The sequence below is a fragment of the Oncorhynchus gorbuscha genome, linkage group LG02, assembly GCF_021184085.1.
Source record: "Oncorhynchus gorbuscha isolate QuinsamMale2020 ecotype Even-year linkage group LG02, OgorEven_v1.0, whole genome shotgun sequence".
Classification (NCBI taxonomy): Eukaryota; Metazoa; Chordata; class Actinopteri; order Salmoniformes; family Salmonidae; genus Oncorhynchus; species Oncorhynchus gorbuscha.
The window spans coordinates 30,464,779-30,482,045 of NC_060174.1; the positions used below are offsets into that span (position 1 = coordinate 30,464,779).

The following is a 17,267-nucleotide window of genomic DNA, read 5'->3' on the forward strand; positions in this document are numbered from 1 at the left end:
ACAATTTAGAGTAATGACGCTATCCTCAACTGGATGGCCTTGAATGAAGACAGATCTCACTGTGTGCGTATTGTTAGACTCAGCTTCCACTGTTCATGTCCTGTGACTGCAGGCTCTTGTTTAACACAGACACACTGGCATTTCTATTGCATAGTTACGACAGGACCCATTCCTCCTGGAAAGCAGAATGGTATTAGTTGTCACCAAGGTTACACAGAATGGGGTTAGATGTTCCTCTGCACTTGACATCCACGCTCCCTCTCTACCTTTGGCTGAGTGGTACAGAGGACTGTGATGCAGTGGTCCTCGTGACTAGGGCTTGGGCTAGTGACTCAGACCTGAATGCATCCTCTCTCTCTGCCTCATGGGTGAGACAGTAAGACTGTAGGGATGTAATGATTAACCAATACGCATCAGTCCCCGGTTCAAATGTTTAAGATGCAAATGTATTCGGGTTTGCGGGACCCTAAACTGATCCAAAATAAGCATGCATCGGAAAGAAAACCGAATCAAACGTTACGAATCACCAGTTTATTAATGTTTTTTACTTCTATTGTTTCATTCCGAAAATAAATCAATTTTGTGACTGAATTGATGCGTCCTCTCCTTCAGTTCAGTAGCCCAGGGGTTCCAAAGTTTTCACTCACACCCCCCTTCCAGCATTGGGGAACATCCCACACCCCCGCTGCGCGAGCTTGTACCATATGGGCGCAAGCACTGTTCATGACATAAATTGTTCACCTTTTGTTGGCAGAAAGAAAATGTTGCAGGTTTAATGCTTATTTCCTGCAATTATGAACATGTTGTCATGGGGTACATAGAAAATGTTGCAGGTTTAAAACAAATTTTCTTGAAATTCTATGTATTTTGCCATGTTAAATGTGGATTCATTGTAACGGCGTTCGTCTGTTGAATGAAGAGAGTCGACCGAAATGCAGCGTGTAGGTACTAATGACTTTAATGAAAGAACGCGGTACATGAAATAACTCATAAATACAAAAACAACAAACGGAACGTGAAACCTATTACAGCCTATCTGGTGAACACTACACAGAAACAGGAACAAACACCCACAAAATACAAAGCGAAAGTCAGGCTGCCTAAATACGGTTCCCAATCAGAGACAACGCGAAGCACCTGACTCCAATTGAGAATCGCCTCAGGCAGCCAAGCCTAACAACACCCCTAATTAGCCGCGATCCCAAATACTACAAACCCCAATACGAAAAACAACATATAAACCCATGTCACACCCTGGCCTACCCAAACATATAACAAAAACACAAAATACAATGACCAAGGCGTGACATTCATGTAATATTTGAGTAACTCGAACATTACTACAAAATCTACGGGCTAAAAAGCCTAGCTAAAAAATGTTAGCTGACATGAGCTAGTTGATCTGGACATTTCTGACTAGTTATAAATAGCTCTCTGCGGTATACAATGACTGACATGAAACGAGGAATACTGATGTACTACTCAATTTAAAAATGTCACCTTGTGCGTTCTACTATTACAACGTTCAAGAGTAATTTAATGTACGCTACCAGTCAAAAGTTTGGATACACCTACTCATTCAAGGGTTTTTCTTTATTTTTTACTATTTTCTACATTGTAGAATAACAGTGAAGACATCAAAACACATATGGAATCATGATATGGAATCATGGAATCATGTATTAACCAAAAAAGTGTTAAACAAATCAAAATATATTTTATATTGTAGATTCTTCAAGTAGCCAGCCTTTGCCACGATGACAGCTTTGCACACGATTGACATTCTCTACCTTGAAGAATCTCAAATATAAAACATGTTTTAATTGTTTAACACTTTTTTGGTCATTACATGATTACATATGTGTTATTTCATGGTTTTGATGTCTTCACTATGCCCCATAAGGCAGTGCACAATTGGCCCAGCGTCATCTGGGTTAGGGTTTGCCCGGGGGTAGGCCATCATTGTAAATAAGAATTTGTGCGCTGCCCTATGGGACTCCCAATCACGGCCGGTTGTGATAAAGCCTGGTTCGATTCCAGTCTGAGATGCCTTAGACCGATGCTCCACTCTGGAGCCCAAAATGTATAGAATTGTGTTATAAAACAGCAATTCTTGTCTCTGCACCATGCTAAAATGTGTTGAAATGCAGTAAGTTACCTGATATTTATTTTTAGGATGAATAAATCCCCTCCCCCAAAAACAATATAAACCACACGCGATAGTCCTGTCCTATTAATTTCTAACATGCGGACCGCACCACTTGCATTGCAAGATACATTTAAACGTACATGTTATTCAATTTTTGCACCCACACTGCTCGTGCACGCCAATGAGCGTCTGATTTGCCAAGCGCTAAAATAGAAGTCTATTTGTGAAGCTGAATGCGATGCAAGTCCTGCCTCTTCCATCTCCTCATTGGTTTATAGAAGCAGATACCTACGTGCCATCTCCTCATTGGTTAGTCCCCCGTGGGTGATTGAAAGATGAACTGAGTTTGGTCAGTAGTCATGGTAACTATGAAAGTTAGATTCCAATCGCCATATAAGTCCAAAGAAGAAAAAGCCTGGAAGGAGGAGAGATGACTAGAAAATATTTGGTTTACCATTTTATTTGTGGATTAATTGTCAGAGTAGAGGACCTTGTGCATTTCAGATAAAATAACAAATTAGCTATCAACAGCAAGCTGGCTAAATAGGACAAGTTAGTTAGTTAAATTGCCATAAATATTTAATGCTTTTCGACCTGTCCCCAAATTAATATAATTGGTTATATACACGACCTGCGTGTCATGATCGCGTTTGATGTGGGGGGACAAAACCAATTTGCGCAAGATGGGGCACGCGCGCGGCCGGTTTAGGTTCGGTGTAATTGTAAATGTTGACATAGTACTATCTAGAAAAAAAAAATTATCTGCAAAAATGACAAGTTAATCATTGTGTGAAGATGATTTCAGATGAAAGTCGGGTGGTATCTGATAGTGGGTTGGTAGATGCACACACACACACACACACACACACACACACACACACACACACACACACACACACACACACACACACACACACACACACACACACACACACACACACACACACACACACACACACACACACACACACACACACACACACACACACACACACACACAGCTTAGAAAAGTAATCTCAGAACGATCCAGCTCAGAGAAGCCCAAGCCCCGATCTTCCATCAGCAGCAGATATTAATTTAAAATGGAAAGTAAATGTGTTCATTCAAAAAAAATGTTGTGCATCGAATTGAACCGAATCGCATCAATTCGTTCCCCTAATCAAACCGAATCGTACACTGAATCGTTTCAGACTAAAAGGTACTGTTCCTGTATCATATCAGAGCCCATGTATCTAGATGCGTATCAAATCATTCATGAAAGGAGAGATGCACATTCCTATAAGACTCCCACTCTATCTCGTGACTGGAAGTGCTCGGTCTTTCCCACTGTGCCTCTGCCCATCCCTCAGCCCTGGTTCCGCTAAGGGGGCAATGATGCCGGAATATCGTGTCTCACCCCCAGCGAGGGAGTCAGCGCAGTTTGCATGCCTGTGTGTGTGTGTGCCTTGTGCTCAGCTCTGCTCTCTCACTGCAGTCCACACAGCATGGTAGGCAGCCTGACAGGGACTGTGCAGGCGGGGATGAGAAAGCGTGTCACTGTGCTAGTTTATGAGAGTGCAGTCAAATCCTCTCCTACAGCCTCTCTAGGCCGCCAGCTGAGGTTTACAATGCTTAATTAAACACTTATTTAAAGTGGGCTGTCAAGAGTATTTGCTCATATGCAATCTCTGGCCAGACACATACATGATCATGTACTGTGGCCCACGGGTTTAATAGTCCACGGAGTATTATACAATTTGCAGTATGATTGCAAATGTTATCTCTTCTAATAGATTGCACAGTGACAGGCTGCAGATCAAGAGACTGTGGCCAGATCCATATTGAAACAGTGACTTTCATAATTTTTATGATTGTTCTGGGGGAACATCCTCTCTTTGGTAATGTGTAGCTCTTTGATTTGTAACACTTGATATGGACAAACCATATAAATAAGCTGCAACATACTGTGGATGTCGTTTCAAATGGCTGGGGAGGTAATGTTTCAGCCTCAATAGCTCAACTGCTAAACTTAAGTGGTATTGGAATGTGACCTGATTGTGCAAACCCATTAAACATGACTATAAACTATATTTAAAAGACGGCAGGTATGTGTGTGTTTACCCCTTCTCTGCCATGCTGCAGTCGGGCCGAGGTAAGGGTTTGGAGTGTGTGTAAGGGGGTGACAGTTTTGTGTTACTAGTCTGGGTCTGATATCTGAACCTGTGCTTTTGAAGTGAGGACCATGCAGGGGAAGTGGCCCACCATACCACTGGTCAGATGACTTCCAGCATGTGGGGGATTAAGTCAAGTTGAGGTGTCAGGTGTGAGGGACAAGTTTAAAGTTTTATTAGTCATATGTACAGGATACACCTGGTATACACCGTCCAATTAAATCCTTACTTGCAGGTTCCTTCTCGGCAATGCAACAGCAATAAGAAATAAGAAAAGATAAGAATATGACCATAAAGTACATGGCTCAGAATAGAATAAACATCTGAGCACAGTATAAATAAACTAACCAAGGTTGAGCAGGAACCGGCAAGACTCGTGCCCTCCTCAGCGCTGCCATCTTACATTAAACTCGGAGGGATGGAGGTGACCTGGTCCACTGCATTTGCAACTGCTCATCAGGCTCTCACATTTGTCTGCATTAGAGGTCGACCGATTATGATTTTTCAACGCCGATACCGATGCTGATTATTAGAGGACCAAAAAAAGCTGATACCGATTAATCGGACGGTTTTTATATATATATATTTTTAATAATGACAATTACAACAATTCTGAATTAACACTTTTATTTTAACTTAATATAATACATCAATAAAATCTATTTGGTCTCAAATAAATAATGAAACATGTTCAATTTGGTTTAAATAATGCAAAAACAAAGTGTTGGAGAAGAAAGTAAAAGTGCAATATTTGCTATGTAAAAGTTCCTTGCCCAGAACGTATGAAAGTAGGTGGTTCCTTTTAACATGAGTCTTCAATATTCCCAGGTAAGAAGTTTTAGGTTGTAATTATTATAGGAATTATAGGACTATTTCTCTCTATACCATTTGTATTTCATATAACTTTGACTATTGGATGTTCTTATAGGCACTATAGTATTGCTAGCTTAATCTCGGGAGTTGATAGGCTTGAAGTCATAAACAGCGCAATGCTTGAAGCACAGCGAAGAGCTGCTGGCAAATGCAGGAAAGTACTGTTTGAATGAATGTTTACTAGCCTGCTGGTGCCTACCATCGCTCAGTCAGACTGCTCTATCAAATCATAGACTTAATTATAATATAATAACGCACAGAAATATGAGCCTTAGGTTATTAATATGGTCAAATCCGGAAACTATTATTTCGAAAACTTAACGTTTATTCGGAACTGTTCCGAATTTTATCGAATGGGTGTCATCCCTAAGTCTAAATATTGCTATTACATTGCACAACCTTCAATGTTATGTCATAATTATGTACAATTCTGGCAAATTAATTACGGTCTTTGTTAGGAAGAAATGGTCTTCACTCAGTTCGCAACGAGCCAGGCGGCCCAAACTGTTGCATATACCCTGACTCTTCTTGCACAGAATGCAAGAGTTAAAAGAAATTCATGTTAGCAGGCAATATTAACTAAATATGCAGGGTTAAAAATATATACTTGTGTATTGATTTTAATAAAGGCATTGATGCTTATGGTTAGGTACACATTGGTGCAACGACAGTGCTTTTTTTGCAAATGAGCTTGTTAAATCATCACGTTTGGCGAAGTAGGCTGTGATTCGATGATAAATTAACAGGCACTGCATCGATTATATGCAACAAGGACAAGCTAGATAAACTAGTAATATCATCAACCATGTGTAGTTAACTAGTGATTATGTTAAGATTGATTGTTTTTTATAAGATACGTTTAATGCTAGCTAGCACTTTACCTTGGCTCCTTGCTGTACTCGCATAACAGGTAGTCAGCCTGCCACGCAGTCTCCTCGTGGAGTGCAATGTAATCGGCCATAATCGGTGTCCAGAAATGCTGATTACCGATTGTTATGAAAACTTGAAATCGGGCCTAATTAATCGGCCATTCCAATTAATCGGTCGACCTCTAGTCTGCATATCTGAGAAAAACAAACTATGTAAAAAATAGACTAGAAAAGTGTACAGGATAGCATAATGTGTTCTGATGGACAGAAACTTGTGGGTGGCTAAATTCAACAAGGTCCAGCCCCAGTGTTTTTTCCCAACACATTACATTACATTACATAAAAGCGTCTGCTAAATGGCATATATTATATTATTATTATTATATATATTATTATTATTATTATTATTATTTATTATTATTATTATATATTATTATTATTATATATTATTATTATATTATTATTATTATATATTATTATTATTATTATTATATATTATTATTATTATTATATATTATTATTATATTTCAGAACCAAGAAAATACTTCCTCCTCTTAACAACTTTTCTGGAGTTTACAGCAGGAAAATATACAATTAATCCCATTCTGAGAATGGTCTCATAACGGCCTTTTAAATGGTTTCAATAACCTCTGATTAACAGATACTGATCTTGAGTTGGGACTGACTTCCTCTCCTGCAGCTTAACCGTGAAAGTTCAGTTAACACAGAAAGTGCATTTTTTTATCTGTTAAAAGATTGCGGCTGATATATTGTGATAGTCAAGTGGTTTACTACACTTGGATTTTTACTTTGTTTGAGGATAGCAATATGCTGCGCAATGGCCATGTCTTGATTTCACTCTTTCACAGGGTCACCTGTGTGTGTGTTTGTTTGTGTGTGTATGACTATGTGTGGAAGACATTCCTATGTAAGGTCAGGGCAAGGTTATCAATCATAACCATGAGCCGCTGGATTCCATTACACGCTGGAGATACGTGTGTTTACTCAGCAGTGTGAACAGTGCAAAGGGACAGGAAGAAGCACTTTATTCTATGTGTGCTTATCCCACTGTGAGGACAGTGGCCAGAGACAGCTGTTACACAACAATAGGAAATGACTCCTGTCATGGTTGGCATTTTATTAATTTCCCCCATACTCTCTGTTCAAATGAATTTGGACAAATATGAAGATTGTTTTAGATATAAAATACAGTCAAAAGGGATGTCAGTATAATGCACCTTAATTCACCTTTATTGCTTATTAAGTGATAGCCCATCACAACATATGGATCAGGCTTAGCAGGATGCACAGATCCGCGATGGCTTACCTTTGAAGCAGATCTACTCAAGCCTTTTCCAAGGAAATGATTGGAATTCCTGGTGCTTAACACAGTTAATGACTATAACAAGTGTGTGAGAAAGGAGGGAGTAGGAGTCTCTTTCTCCTGCTCTCTCTTTCCCCATTTGTTGGCATTATGTGGGAGAAGAGGATGTGGTGTTATGTTGGTTTGAGAACAGAGATGTCGCGACATGTTCAAGTGGAGGATTGTCACAGGTTTACTAATACTATTAGACATTCTGCTAGTGTGGACTTTTGTCAATCAATCAAACAATCAATCAGATGTATTTATAAAGCTGTTTTTACATCAGCGGTTTTCACAAAGTGCTTATACAGAAACTGAGCCTAATACCCCAAAGAGCAAGCAATGCAGATGTAATTGCCACAATAGCGTTCCAAAATAATTTAATTCACCTTCTCCTTTTATCGCCGATGGGTTTTAGATCAAGAGCAAGGCCTCAGATAGTCTTGCCTGGCAGAAACCCTATCTCCTCCGTTGCCACAATATCCACCACTGCCCCTGCTCCTGTCTCTTCCCCACCAGACTCCCCCTGATTCTATTAATGCCTCCAACAGGAAGTGAGGCCAAGAGTTTCTCTTTACTTAACAAACAAATTAGTCTTTGTGTTTGAGTTGCTCCACCCCTCCTCCCCTCTCTCTGGCTGGTCGAGGAGCAGGGAAATTCTCAATGAAACAAAGAGGACACGCAGCTTGGTGGCTCAGAAGTGGATCCACAGAGCTTTAGTGTCGATAGGAGAAAGCAAATACTATTTTCAACGGGAGTAATCATTTCCGTTCTAAATTTGAAAAAAGTCTACCACACTGACAGGAGAAAATAAAGTCCATTCATCCTGATAAACAATGTGCTCACTATTTTTGGCAGGATAGATTGAAAAAGTAACTTCTAGCAGGATATTATGTCATTACTGAAGTTGAATCTCTTTTAGGCTAGCCTACTGCTAGAAATAATTTGAGAGTAAATGTTTGGCCTGTGGTGCAGTATGTGTTCTATGGATGTCATTCATATGAAAGTAGAGATGGCATCTTTTGGCTTCCATTCAATTTCAATCAAATTCTAATCTAAGTAGCAGTAGATCAACATGATTCAACTGGGAAGCTTTTGTTATGGTCATTAATGTGAGGTTAGATACAGTTTAGCTCATTGTTCAACTTTGTGGAAATTAGCAGAAAACATAGCGTCAATTAAATGGTGTGTTGACATGGATCAGGGCCGGTCGGTTTAAAGCAGGACTATTTGTCACTGCCCAGGCCCTGTGACGCTGACACTCATTGAGAGGGTGTCCTAAGCCTCTGTAAGAACATTACAGGTTTAGCCAAAGGAGCTCATATGTCAAGACATTTCTCCTACTGATTACTTCACCTTCCAAGTAGCATTTCAAACCTCTTGTAGATCTGTCGGGTTTTCTATGTTTTTTTTGTAGTGTTTAAATTTTTTATATCACACATTACTGCCTTGACCAATACCTGCCTTGACCAATACCTGCCTTGGACAGGGAGTTGGTAATGAGTATAGCAGGTCTCCCTCCTACTGTGAAAGGGCATATGTTAATACTGCTTGTTTTGTTTTGCCTTTGTACTACAGTCCTGAGAATCTTAACACATTCCATGGTATGTCATGGCTACAATGTAGCTCTGCTTCCCTGGTGTGAATGGACTGTTAGAAGAAATCATTATTACATCATTACATACTGTACGTATCAATACACCCAGAGGAGATGGCCTGCTCCAAGTGTTACAGTGAAAGGATTATCTTGGGTTTATAGGGAGACAGGGGCCAAGCAACAGCCAATACAGGTAGATGTGGGACATATTGTTTAGTTTACATTCTGACAGTACATTTAGTGTTATCCATGAAACACTTAGATAAACAGGGACTGGGTTTTATGTGGTTTGTTATCATTCCAGTCTTTCAGTGGTGATATCCCATTATGTATGCTTGTATCCATTCCCACTTGGAGTAATTGACAGACACAATTAAAAGCAGAGATGATTGTCATTAATGAATAATATATCAAGGTGTCTGTGTGTATGAGTGTGTGTGTGTATGAGAGAGATAGTCAACTTCGGGGACTTTGGTTTCGTGTGTTGCTTTTTGTGTGCTGAGCTAAGATGGATGGGATCTTTTTAAACACGGGGTATCCCGGTAAAGGAGAGGATCCTAGGATCCCAGATCTTACCAAAATATATAGCAATAGAATCTCAAAATATTGACCCTTGTCATTGAGAGAGAACTTCCTACGCCTGCTCAGAATGAAGAGCACACTCACCTCAGATGACCCTGTCTGTTTGTCTCTCTCTTTTGTCACAGTAAAATGAATAGTTATATCTATATATGAAAAGCAAAAATAAACTTTTGTACATGAAGAGAACCACATAACATAAGACATCCTGTTTTAAGCACTTTCATGTCCAGATATTTTCAGAGATGATCTCAAGAAGATTAGATTACATCCTATTAATGGCTGCTGTGCTTGTTATTTTGGTGCTGTCATCTTACAGTATGTCTGGGACTGGCTGACAGTGAACCTTTAAGCCAGGTCACTACCTGAAAATACTTGAAATTGGATTTACATGATAGACATGGTAAACAGATTAACACAATGAATCGGTATGCAGACAAATTGATAAATACATTCTAAAATCAAATTAAATGGTACATTTTATTTAGGTACATTGAATAAAGCAAAAATAAACTAAGATGTGTAATAATTATGTCATGTGTGATTTTTCTTTCTCTTTCTCTCTCCAGTCTGTGGTCCAAGTATCGACATCCGTAATGACATCAGTGAGTTCAAGCGTCTGGAGAACTGCACGGTGGTGGAGGGCTTCCTGCAGATACTCCTCATCGGAGACAAGACCAACAACCTCAACCAGGAGCTCTTCCGCTCCCTCAGCTTTCCCAAGCTGACCGTCATCACCGACTACCTGCTCCTGTTCCGGGTCTCCGGCCTGGACAGCCTCAGCACGCTCTTCCCCAACCTCAACGTCATTCACGGACGCAACCTCTTCTACAACTATGCCCTGGTTATTTTTGAGATGACCAGTCTGAAGGACATCGGCCTGTACAACCTGAGGAACATCACGCGAGGGGCCATCCGGATTGAGAAGAACCCTGAGCTCTGCTACCTGGACTCTGTGGACTGGTCTCTCATCATGGACGCAGAGTTCAACAACTTCATCGCGGGGAACAAGCAGTCCAAGGAGTGTGGTGATGTGTGTCCAGGCATCACGGAGGACAACGCTCAGTGCATCAAGACCAGCTTTAACGGCAACTTTAACTCTCGCTGCTGGACATCCAACCACTGCCAGAAAGGTAAGGAGCTCTGAGCTATTCTCTTTACAGTGTGGACAGCAGAGACCCAGTCAGGGTCACAGAGGACAGCCTGTTCACAGAGCTGCTGTTTATTGCTAGCTATTTTTTTAACGATATTTGTTTACACCTGCAGAAAATGAGATTTAAAAAAAATATTATTCTAAGGTAGATTATTTCCCAAATACCTGGGATATTTGTCTATCCCACTTGTGATGCAAGTCTTGCATAGGTCTCTGACATCGGTAGGTGGGTTCAAGTCTTGCAAAACATTCTCAAATTGTGCATTTCTTCCCCAGTGAACAAATCCCATGAATCTATGCAGTGTTTTCCCTTCATATTCAGCAGGGAGAAGGATTGTCCCCTGTCCAGTAAAAACCTTTCCTCTCTATTTATTATGGAGGCCTTTTCTTTAGATAAACCTATTTGCTGACAGAACTAAGGATGGGTGCATTATACAGCTCTTGGTATTAAATACATGTTGAGTTGAGGTTACTTTTGCTCTTCCTGTCTGGACCATATCAGGTCAATATTTACTATATCTACCTGATGTGATGAATAAGTTATGACACACCACACTACACTAACACTAAGTATTTAAAGGCTATGAAAAATGAAGGATACGTTTCAGGTAGCCTCTTTATAGTTATATTAGTAAGATGTATATCTGTCTATTACTCACAGATATAATATTTGAATTTAGTAAATAAATATAATTAATGTCTGGTTGTAAGACTTTAACAGCTAACAATTGACTTATTTAGGACTGGACTCCTTAATTGGTGAAACTAACACGCCTGTTTGGGATATTGCAACAAGAAAGATGTTTCTACAAACAACAAACAGTCATCATTGCACACACGATAGGACAGCAAAATATGCGCTGCAATGCTCCTCTTCTTTCTTTTCATCAACAAAACAATAACAAAGACACTGGGCGAACAGTGGTGCTGTTTACCCTGATGCAGATTCCATCTTTAAGGGCAAGGCATAGTGGAAAAGGTTGTTATGTTGTCTTTCTTAGGCATAGTGGGTGTTGTTGTTGATGTGTGGGTGAGAGGGTGACAGCATTGACCAAACAGACTCCCACCATAACGTATTTATTTGTTTTGTCTAGACTATTAGTGAGAGCTTGAGTGAGACGGCGCCTGTTCAAAGCCTGTTTAGAGTGTCTCTCTGTGTGGACAGTTTCTGCAGAATCTCCCAGGTCCAAATCAAAGGGGTTCAGATAAATTTGCCAGGTGAAGAAGATGAGGTCGACCTTGACTCCCAAAAGGTTGGGAGGAAAACAGGGCTTCTAGGCTGCTACTCCTCCTGCCTGCCTGTCTGCTCCCATTTCCACTCATCAACATGGAATAATGGTGGGAAAATGTCCCTTCAGCCCTGGCCTTTTGAAGACCTGTCTACAACTCCCATGGATAACTGGTAGTTCTAAACATCTCCCCTTCCCTTCAGACCCAGAAAACAAATAGAGGAAATCAACCTCTAGCGACTTCCTTAGTGACCATTTATGTTTCTATAAACAAGAATTGTCTTTATTGTTGTGATTATTGTTCTTTGAATGCAGAATGAAATTATTCAGGATGTTGAAGTTATTTGTTGGGCCTCTGGTGTAGCTAACTGTATGTTACAGTATAGACAGTCCTGACTGGCCGTGATGGACAAACAGTTGAAGTCGGAAGTTTAGATACACTTAGGTTGGAGTCATTTAAACTTGTTTTTCAACCAATCCACACATTTCTTGTTAACAAACTATAGTTTTGGCAAGTCGGTTAGGACATCTACTTTGTGCATGACACAAGTCATTTTTCCAACAATTGTTTACAGACAGATTATTTCACTTATAATTCACCGTATCACAATTCCAGTGGGTCAGAAGTTTACATACACTAAGTTGACTGTGCTTTTAAACAGCTTGGAAAATTCCAGAAAATTATGTCATGGCTTTAGAAGCTTCTGATAGGCTAATTAACACAATTTGAGTCAATTGGAGGTGTATCTGTGGATGTATTTCAAGGCATACCATCAAACTCAGTCCCTCTTTGCTTGATATCATGGCAAAATCAAAAGAAATCAGCCAAGACCTCAGAAATAAATTGTAGACCTCCACAAGTCTGGTTCATTTTTGGGATTCATTTCCAAACACCTGAAGGTACCACGTTCATCTGTACAAACAATTCTGCGCAAGTATAAACACCATGGGACCACGCAGCCGTCATACCGCTCAGGAAGGAGACGCATTCTGTCTCCTAGAGTTGAACGTACTTTGGTGTGAAAAGTGCAAATCAATCACAGAACAACAGCAAAGGACCTTGTGAAGATGCTGGAGGAAACCAGTACAAAAGTATCTATATCCATAGTAAAACGAGTCCTATATCGACATAACCTGTAAGGCCACTCAGCAAGGAAGAAGCCACTGCTCCAAAACCGCCATCAAAAAGACAGACTATGGTTTGCAACTGCACATGGGGACAAAAATCATACTTTTTTTGAGAAATATCCTCTGGTCTGATGAAACAAAAATATAACTGTTTGGCCATAATGACCATTGTTATGTTTGGAGGAAAAAGGAGGAGGCTTGCAAGCCAAAGAACACCATCCCAACCGTGGCAGAATCATGTTGTGGGGGTGTGTTGCTGCAGGAGGGACTGGTGCACTTCACAAAATAGATGGCATAATGAGGAAGAAAAATTATCTGGATATATTGAAGAAACATCTCAAGACATCAGTCAGGAAGTTAAATCTTGGTCGCAAATGGGTCTTCTAAATGGACAATGACCCCAGGCATACTTCCAAAGTTGTGGGAAAATGGATTCAGGACAACAAAGCCAATGTATTGGAGTGGCCATCACAAAGCCCTGACCTCAATCCCATAGAAAATTTGTGGGCAGAACTGAAAAAGCATGTGCGAGCAAGGAGGCCTACAAACCTGACTGAGTTCCACCAGCTCTGTCAGGAGGAATGGGCCAAAATTCACCCAATTTATTGTGGGAAGCTTGTGGAAGGCTACACAAAACATTTGACCCAAATTCAACCATTTAAAGGCAATGTTACCAAGTACTAATTGCGTGTATGTAAACTTCTGACCCACTGGGAATGTGATGAAAGAAATAAACGCTGAAATAAATCATACTCTACTATTATTCTGAGATTTCACATTCATAAAATAAAGTGGTGATCCTAACTGACCTAAGACAGGGAATTTTTACTTGGATTAAATGTCAGGAATTGTGAAAAACTGAGGTTAAATGTATTTGGCTAAGGTGTATGTGAACTTCCCACTTCAACTGTACTTAAGTGACCATCCACTGGGCACAGACATCATTTCAACATCTAACTTTGAATTACGTTTGCTGGAGATGTCAACAGAAAATACAAAATTCCCTTACGTTGATGACTTTTTGCAAATCCAATCAGCTTTACATGTTGATTCAGCATCATCAGCTTTAATTTTTGGCTGAAATAACATGGAAACAACGTTGATGCAACCAGTTTTTGCGTGGTGGGCTATGCGGAACGAACATCCCTGATGTACAAAGATTTGCTTGTGCTTTACCTGATGCTGGTTGGAACCAATGGCCAACATCTTTGTTTTTCATAAGATTTGTAACAGAAAGTCGACAAAGGGCATTTTTGATTTGCTCTCACAGATCCATTTTCCCACCTTAAAGCAGGATAAATCCTCTGAGCTTTGTGGTCTCAACTCTGAAGGTAAAGGCTGTCAGAGATAGACTGTATAGTGATATCACGATAGAATGGCTTATTTAGAGGGTGTGTGATTGTGGTTTAGTGGTTATACTTCTAGATTTGTAGGCTCAAGTCTCACCCATACAATGGTCAAGTCTCTGAGTCTAGCAGAGATGAGACTTTCTCTGGCCCTCACTGAAGGGTAGATACTCTACTCTGCATAATTGCCTTGTTTTTCTCCAGTACAGATGTTTCTTCAAGGGCATGCAGTGCAGTGGTTTCCTAGTCAATCCAGACCAGTCCTCTACTCTGAATGCCTCTCTTTAATTACAGTACGTGACTAGGAGATGCTTTTTGCTAGTAGGACTAGTTTAGCCTCCGGCGGATGTTTTTTGGAGCACTATTGTTTGTCAGGTCAAACAGGCCTTTACTCTATACTTGCCTTGCCTGCTTGTATATACACGCTGTGTACAGATTTAAACAACACCAACCTTCATAATGTTAGATTAAAAGGAACAGATAGCCTCAGAGATGCGCATGAAAATAGCAACACATGACAGGTTAATTCCTGGCTCTATGGCTGGGCGTGGGTAGGATAGGATAGGGTTACCTGGCTGGTATTTGGCTCTTTGTCTGGGATAAGGCAGAGCCGGGCCGTGGAGATTACTGAGTTCTCTTTAGTAGCAGGCTGCGGTGTGTGGCGAGGCGCTAACGGAGGGCTTATATGAGGAGGGGGTTGAGGGAAAAATGTCACAGAAATGTCAAGTGCACAAGCACAATGGCAGGTTCTCACTAACACCCCGGAGGAGGCATAACACAGGCCAGCGCCCTCCTCCTCCAATGTTCCCCCTTTCCCTCCTTCCCTCCCTCCTTCCCTCCCTCCTTCCCTTCATCAGGTTTGGTCCAGACGTCTTCTTTTATTGCCCTTCTTGATAGTTTTACCAGTAATTTCCCTTCTCTCTTCCGCCAGCCTTATCAGAGGCTGTTAACAGCTTTGACTGTGCGATATCTCTTGACTGTTTACACACTCCAGCCACCATACAGTGCAGTTGAGTGGTTTGGCTGGCCATGGCCCTGTGACACTGTGTGTTGTCGGTGTGTGTTTTTGGGTCTTCTGGCCTGCTTCAAATGGGCCCCTCAGGTCGCTTTGTTCCAGACAAGCATGTCTTCCTACCCCAGAGGAGAAGGGAGCAAAGCCAGCCAACGGGAGAGAGACCGGCATCATACAGGCAGGTAGGCAGGCTGTCCCAACTAGAGCTGTTGCGGTGACCGTATTACAGCCACACCGGCGGTCATGAGTCATGAAGGCAGTCAAATTCTACATGACCGTTTAATCACAGTAATTAGGCTTCTCAAAACTCTGATGCTGCTGATGGTCATTAGTAGCCTACCAAACTTGCTAACTGCCTGGTACTCAACACTCTATTGTCCCTCTAATCACTCTGACAACAATGAAAATGTAATCGGAAATCTAATAAAACACTTCACGAGAGCCCATGAGTTCATGTTACGCAACATTTCTATAGGCTATGCAATTGCGTGATAAAACAGAGTGATTATGATCCCATAAGCTTTCTATAGACTAGGCCTACTATATTCATTTCTAAACTTTCCTAATTTTAAGCACATTGTTTATCTTTACAACAGGAGTATAGCCTACCTGGCTGGCATGAAAATGAACCACAGGAAAAGCGTCCTTCATTTGCTAGGGGGCAGTATTTTGACATCCGGAAGAAAAGCGTGCCCAAAGTAAACGGCCTGTTACTCAGGCCCAGAAGCTAGGATATTCATATGGTAGATTTGGATAGAAAACACACTAAAGTTTCTAAAACTGTTCAAATAATGTCTGTGAGTATAACAGAACTGATATGGCAGGCGAAACCCCCGAGGACAACCCCCCCCCCCGCCCAAAAAAAGAATTCAGCTTACCACTTTTTTCAGTGGCTATTACTTTAATTATAAGGCCAAGTCCTCCCAGATTGCAGTTCCTAGGGCTTCCACTAGATGTCAACAGTCTTTAGAAAGAGTTTCAGGCTGGTTTTTGGAAAAATGACACAGGAATTGTAGTTTTTCTAGGTGGCTCACATTTTGGCTGCAGTGTTTCCAAGCGAGTGGAAGAAATCGCGTTATTTGATATTTTCCTCTGGTAAAAACAATAACGATTCTCCGTCTGAACTTTTATCGTTTATTTGCGTATTAGGATACCTAAGGTTTGATTATAAACGCTGTTTGACTCGTTTGGAAAAGGTTATTAGTAACGTTTGGGATTCATTTTGTATGCATCTTGATGGAGGGAAAATGGGTGGATTATTGAATGAAGTGCGCCAGCTAAACTGAGTTTTTATGGATATAAAGAAGGACAATATCGAACAAAATGACAATTTGCGATGTAACTGGGACCTTTTGGAGTGCCAACAGAAGAAGATCATCAAAGGTAAGGCATTTTTTATATCGCTATTTCTGACTTTTGTGTCGCACCTGCCTTCTTGAAATATGATTTTCATGTGTTTGTATGTGGGGCGCTGTCCTCAGATAATCGCATGGTTTGCTTTCACCGTAAAGCCTTTTTGAAATCGGACACGGCGGCTGGATTAACAAGAAGTTAGGCTTTATTGTGATGTATAACACATATATTTTCAAGAATGTTAAATATTTGAATTTAGTATTTTTGAATTTCGCGCTTTGCAATTTCACTGGATGTTGGCCAGGTGGGATGCTACCGTCCATTCAAAATCATAACAAATTTCACACATATATTATTTAGTATATGTAAAGACACGATTAAATCCAGAATAGTCTGATGGATGACAATATTAGCCTATCACTTGTGAGTTATATATTATCTCTTGTGAATGATGCCCAGCATAAGA

At 40.6% G+C, this 17,267-nt stretch overlaps 1 protein-coding gene across 1 annotated transcript in view; it reads left to right on the plus strand.

The window, feature by feature from the left end:
• LOC124000795 (insulin-like growth factor 1 receptor) overlaps nucleotides 1-17,267 on the plus strand; it is a 156,579-nt gene that overhangs the window by 9,715 nt on the left and 129,597 nt on the right. Inside the window, exon 2 of the mRNA XM_046307413.1 lies at nucleotides 10,150-10,713. Coding sequence (XP_046163369.1) covers nucleotides 10,150-10,713 — 564 coding nt within the window. The remainder of the gene's footprint in view (nucleotides 1-10,149; nucleotides 10,714-17,267) is intronic.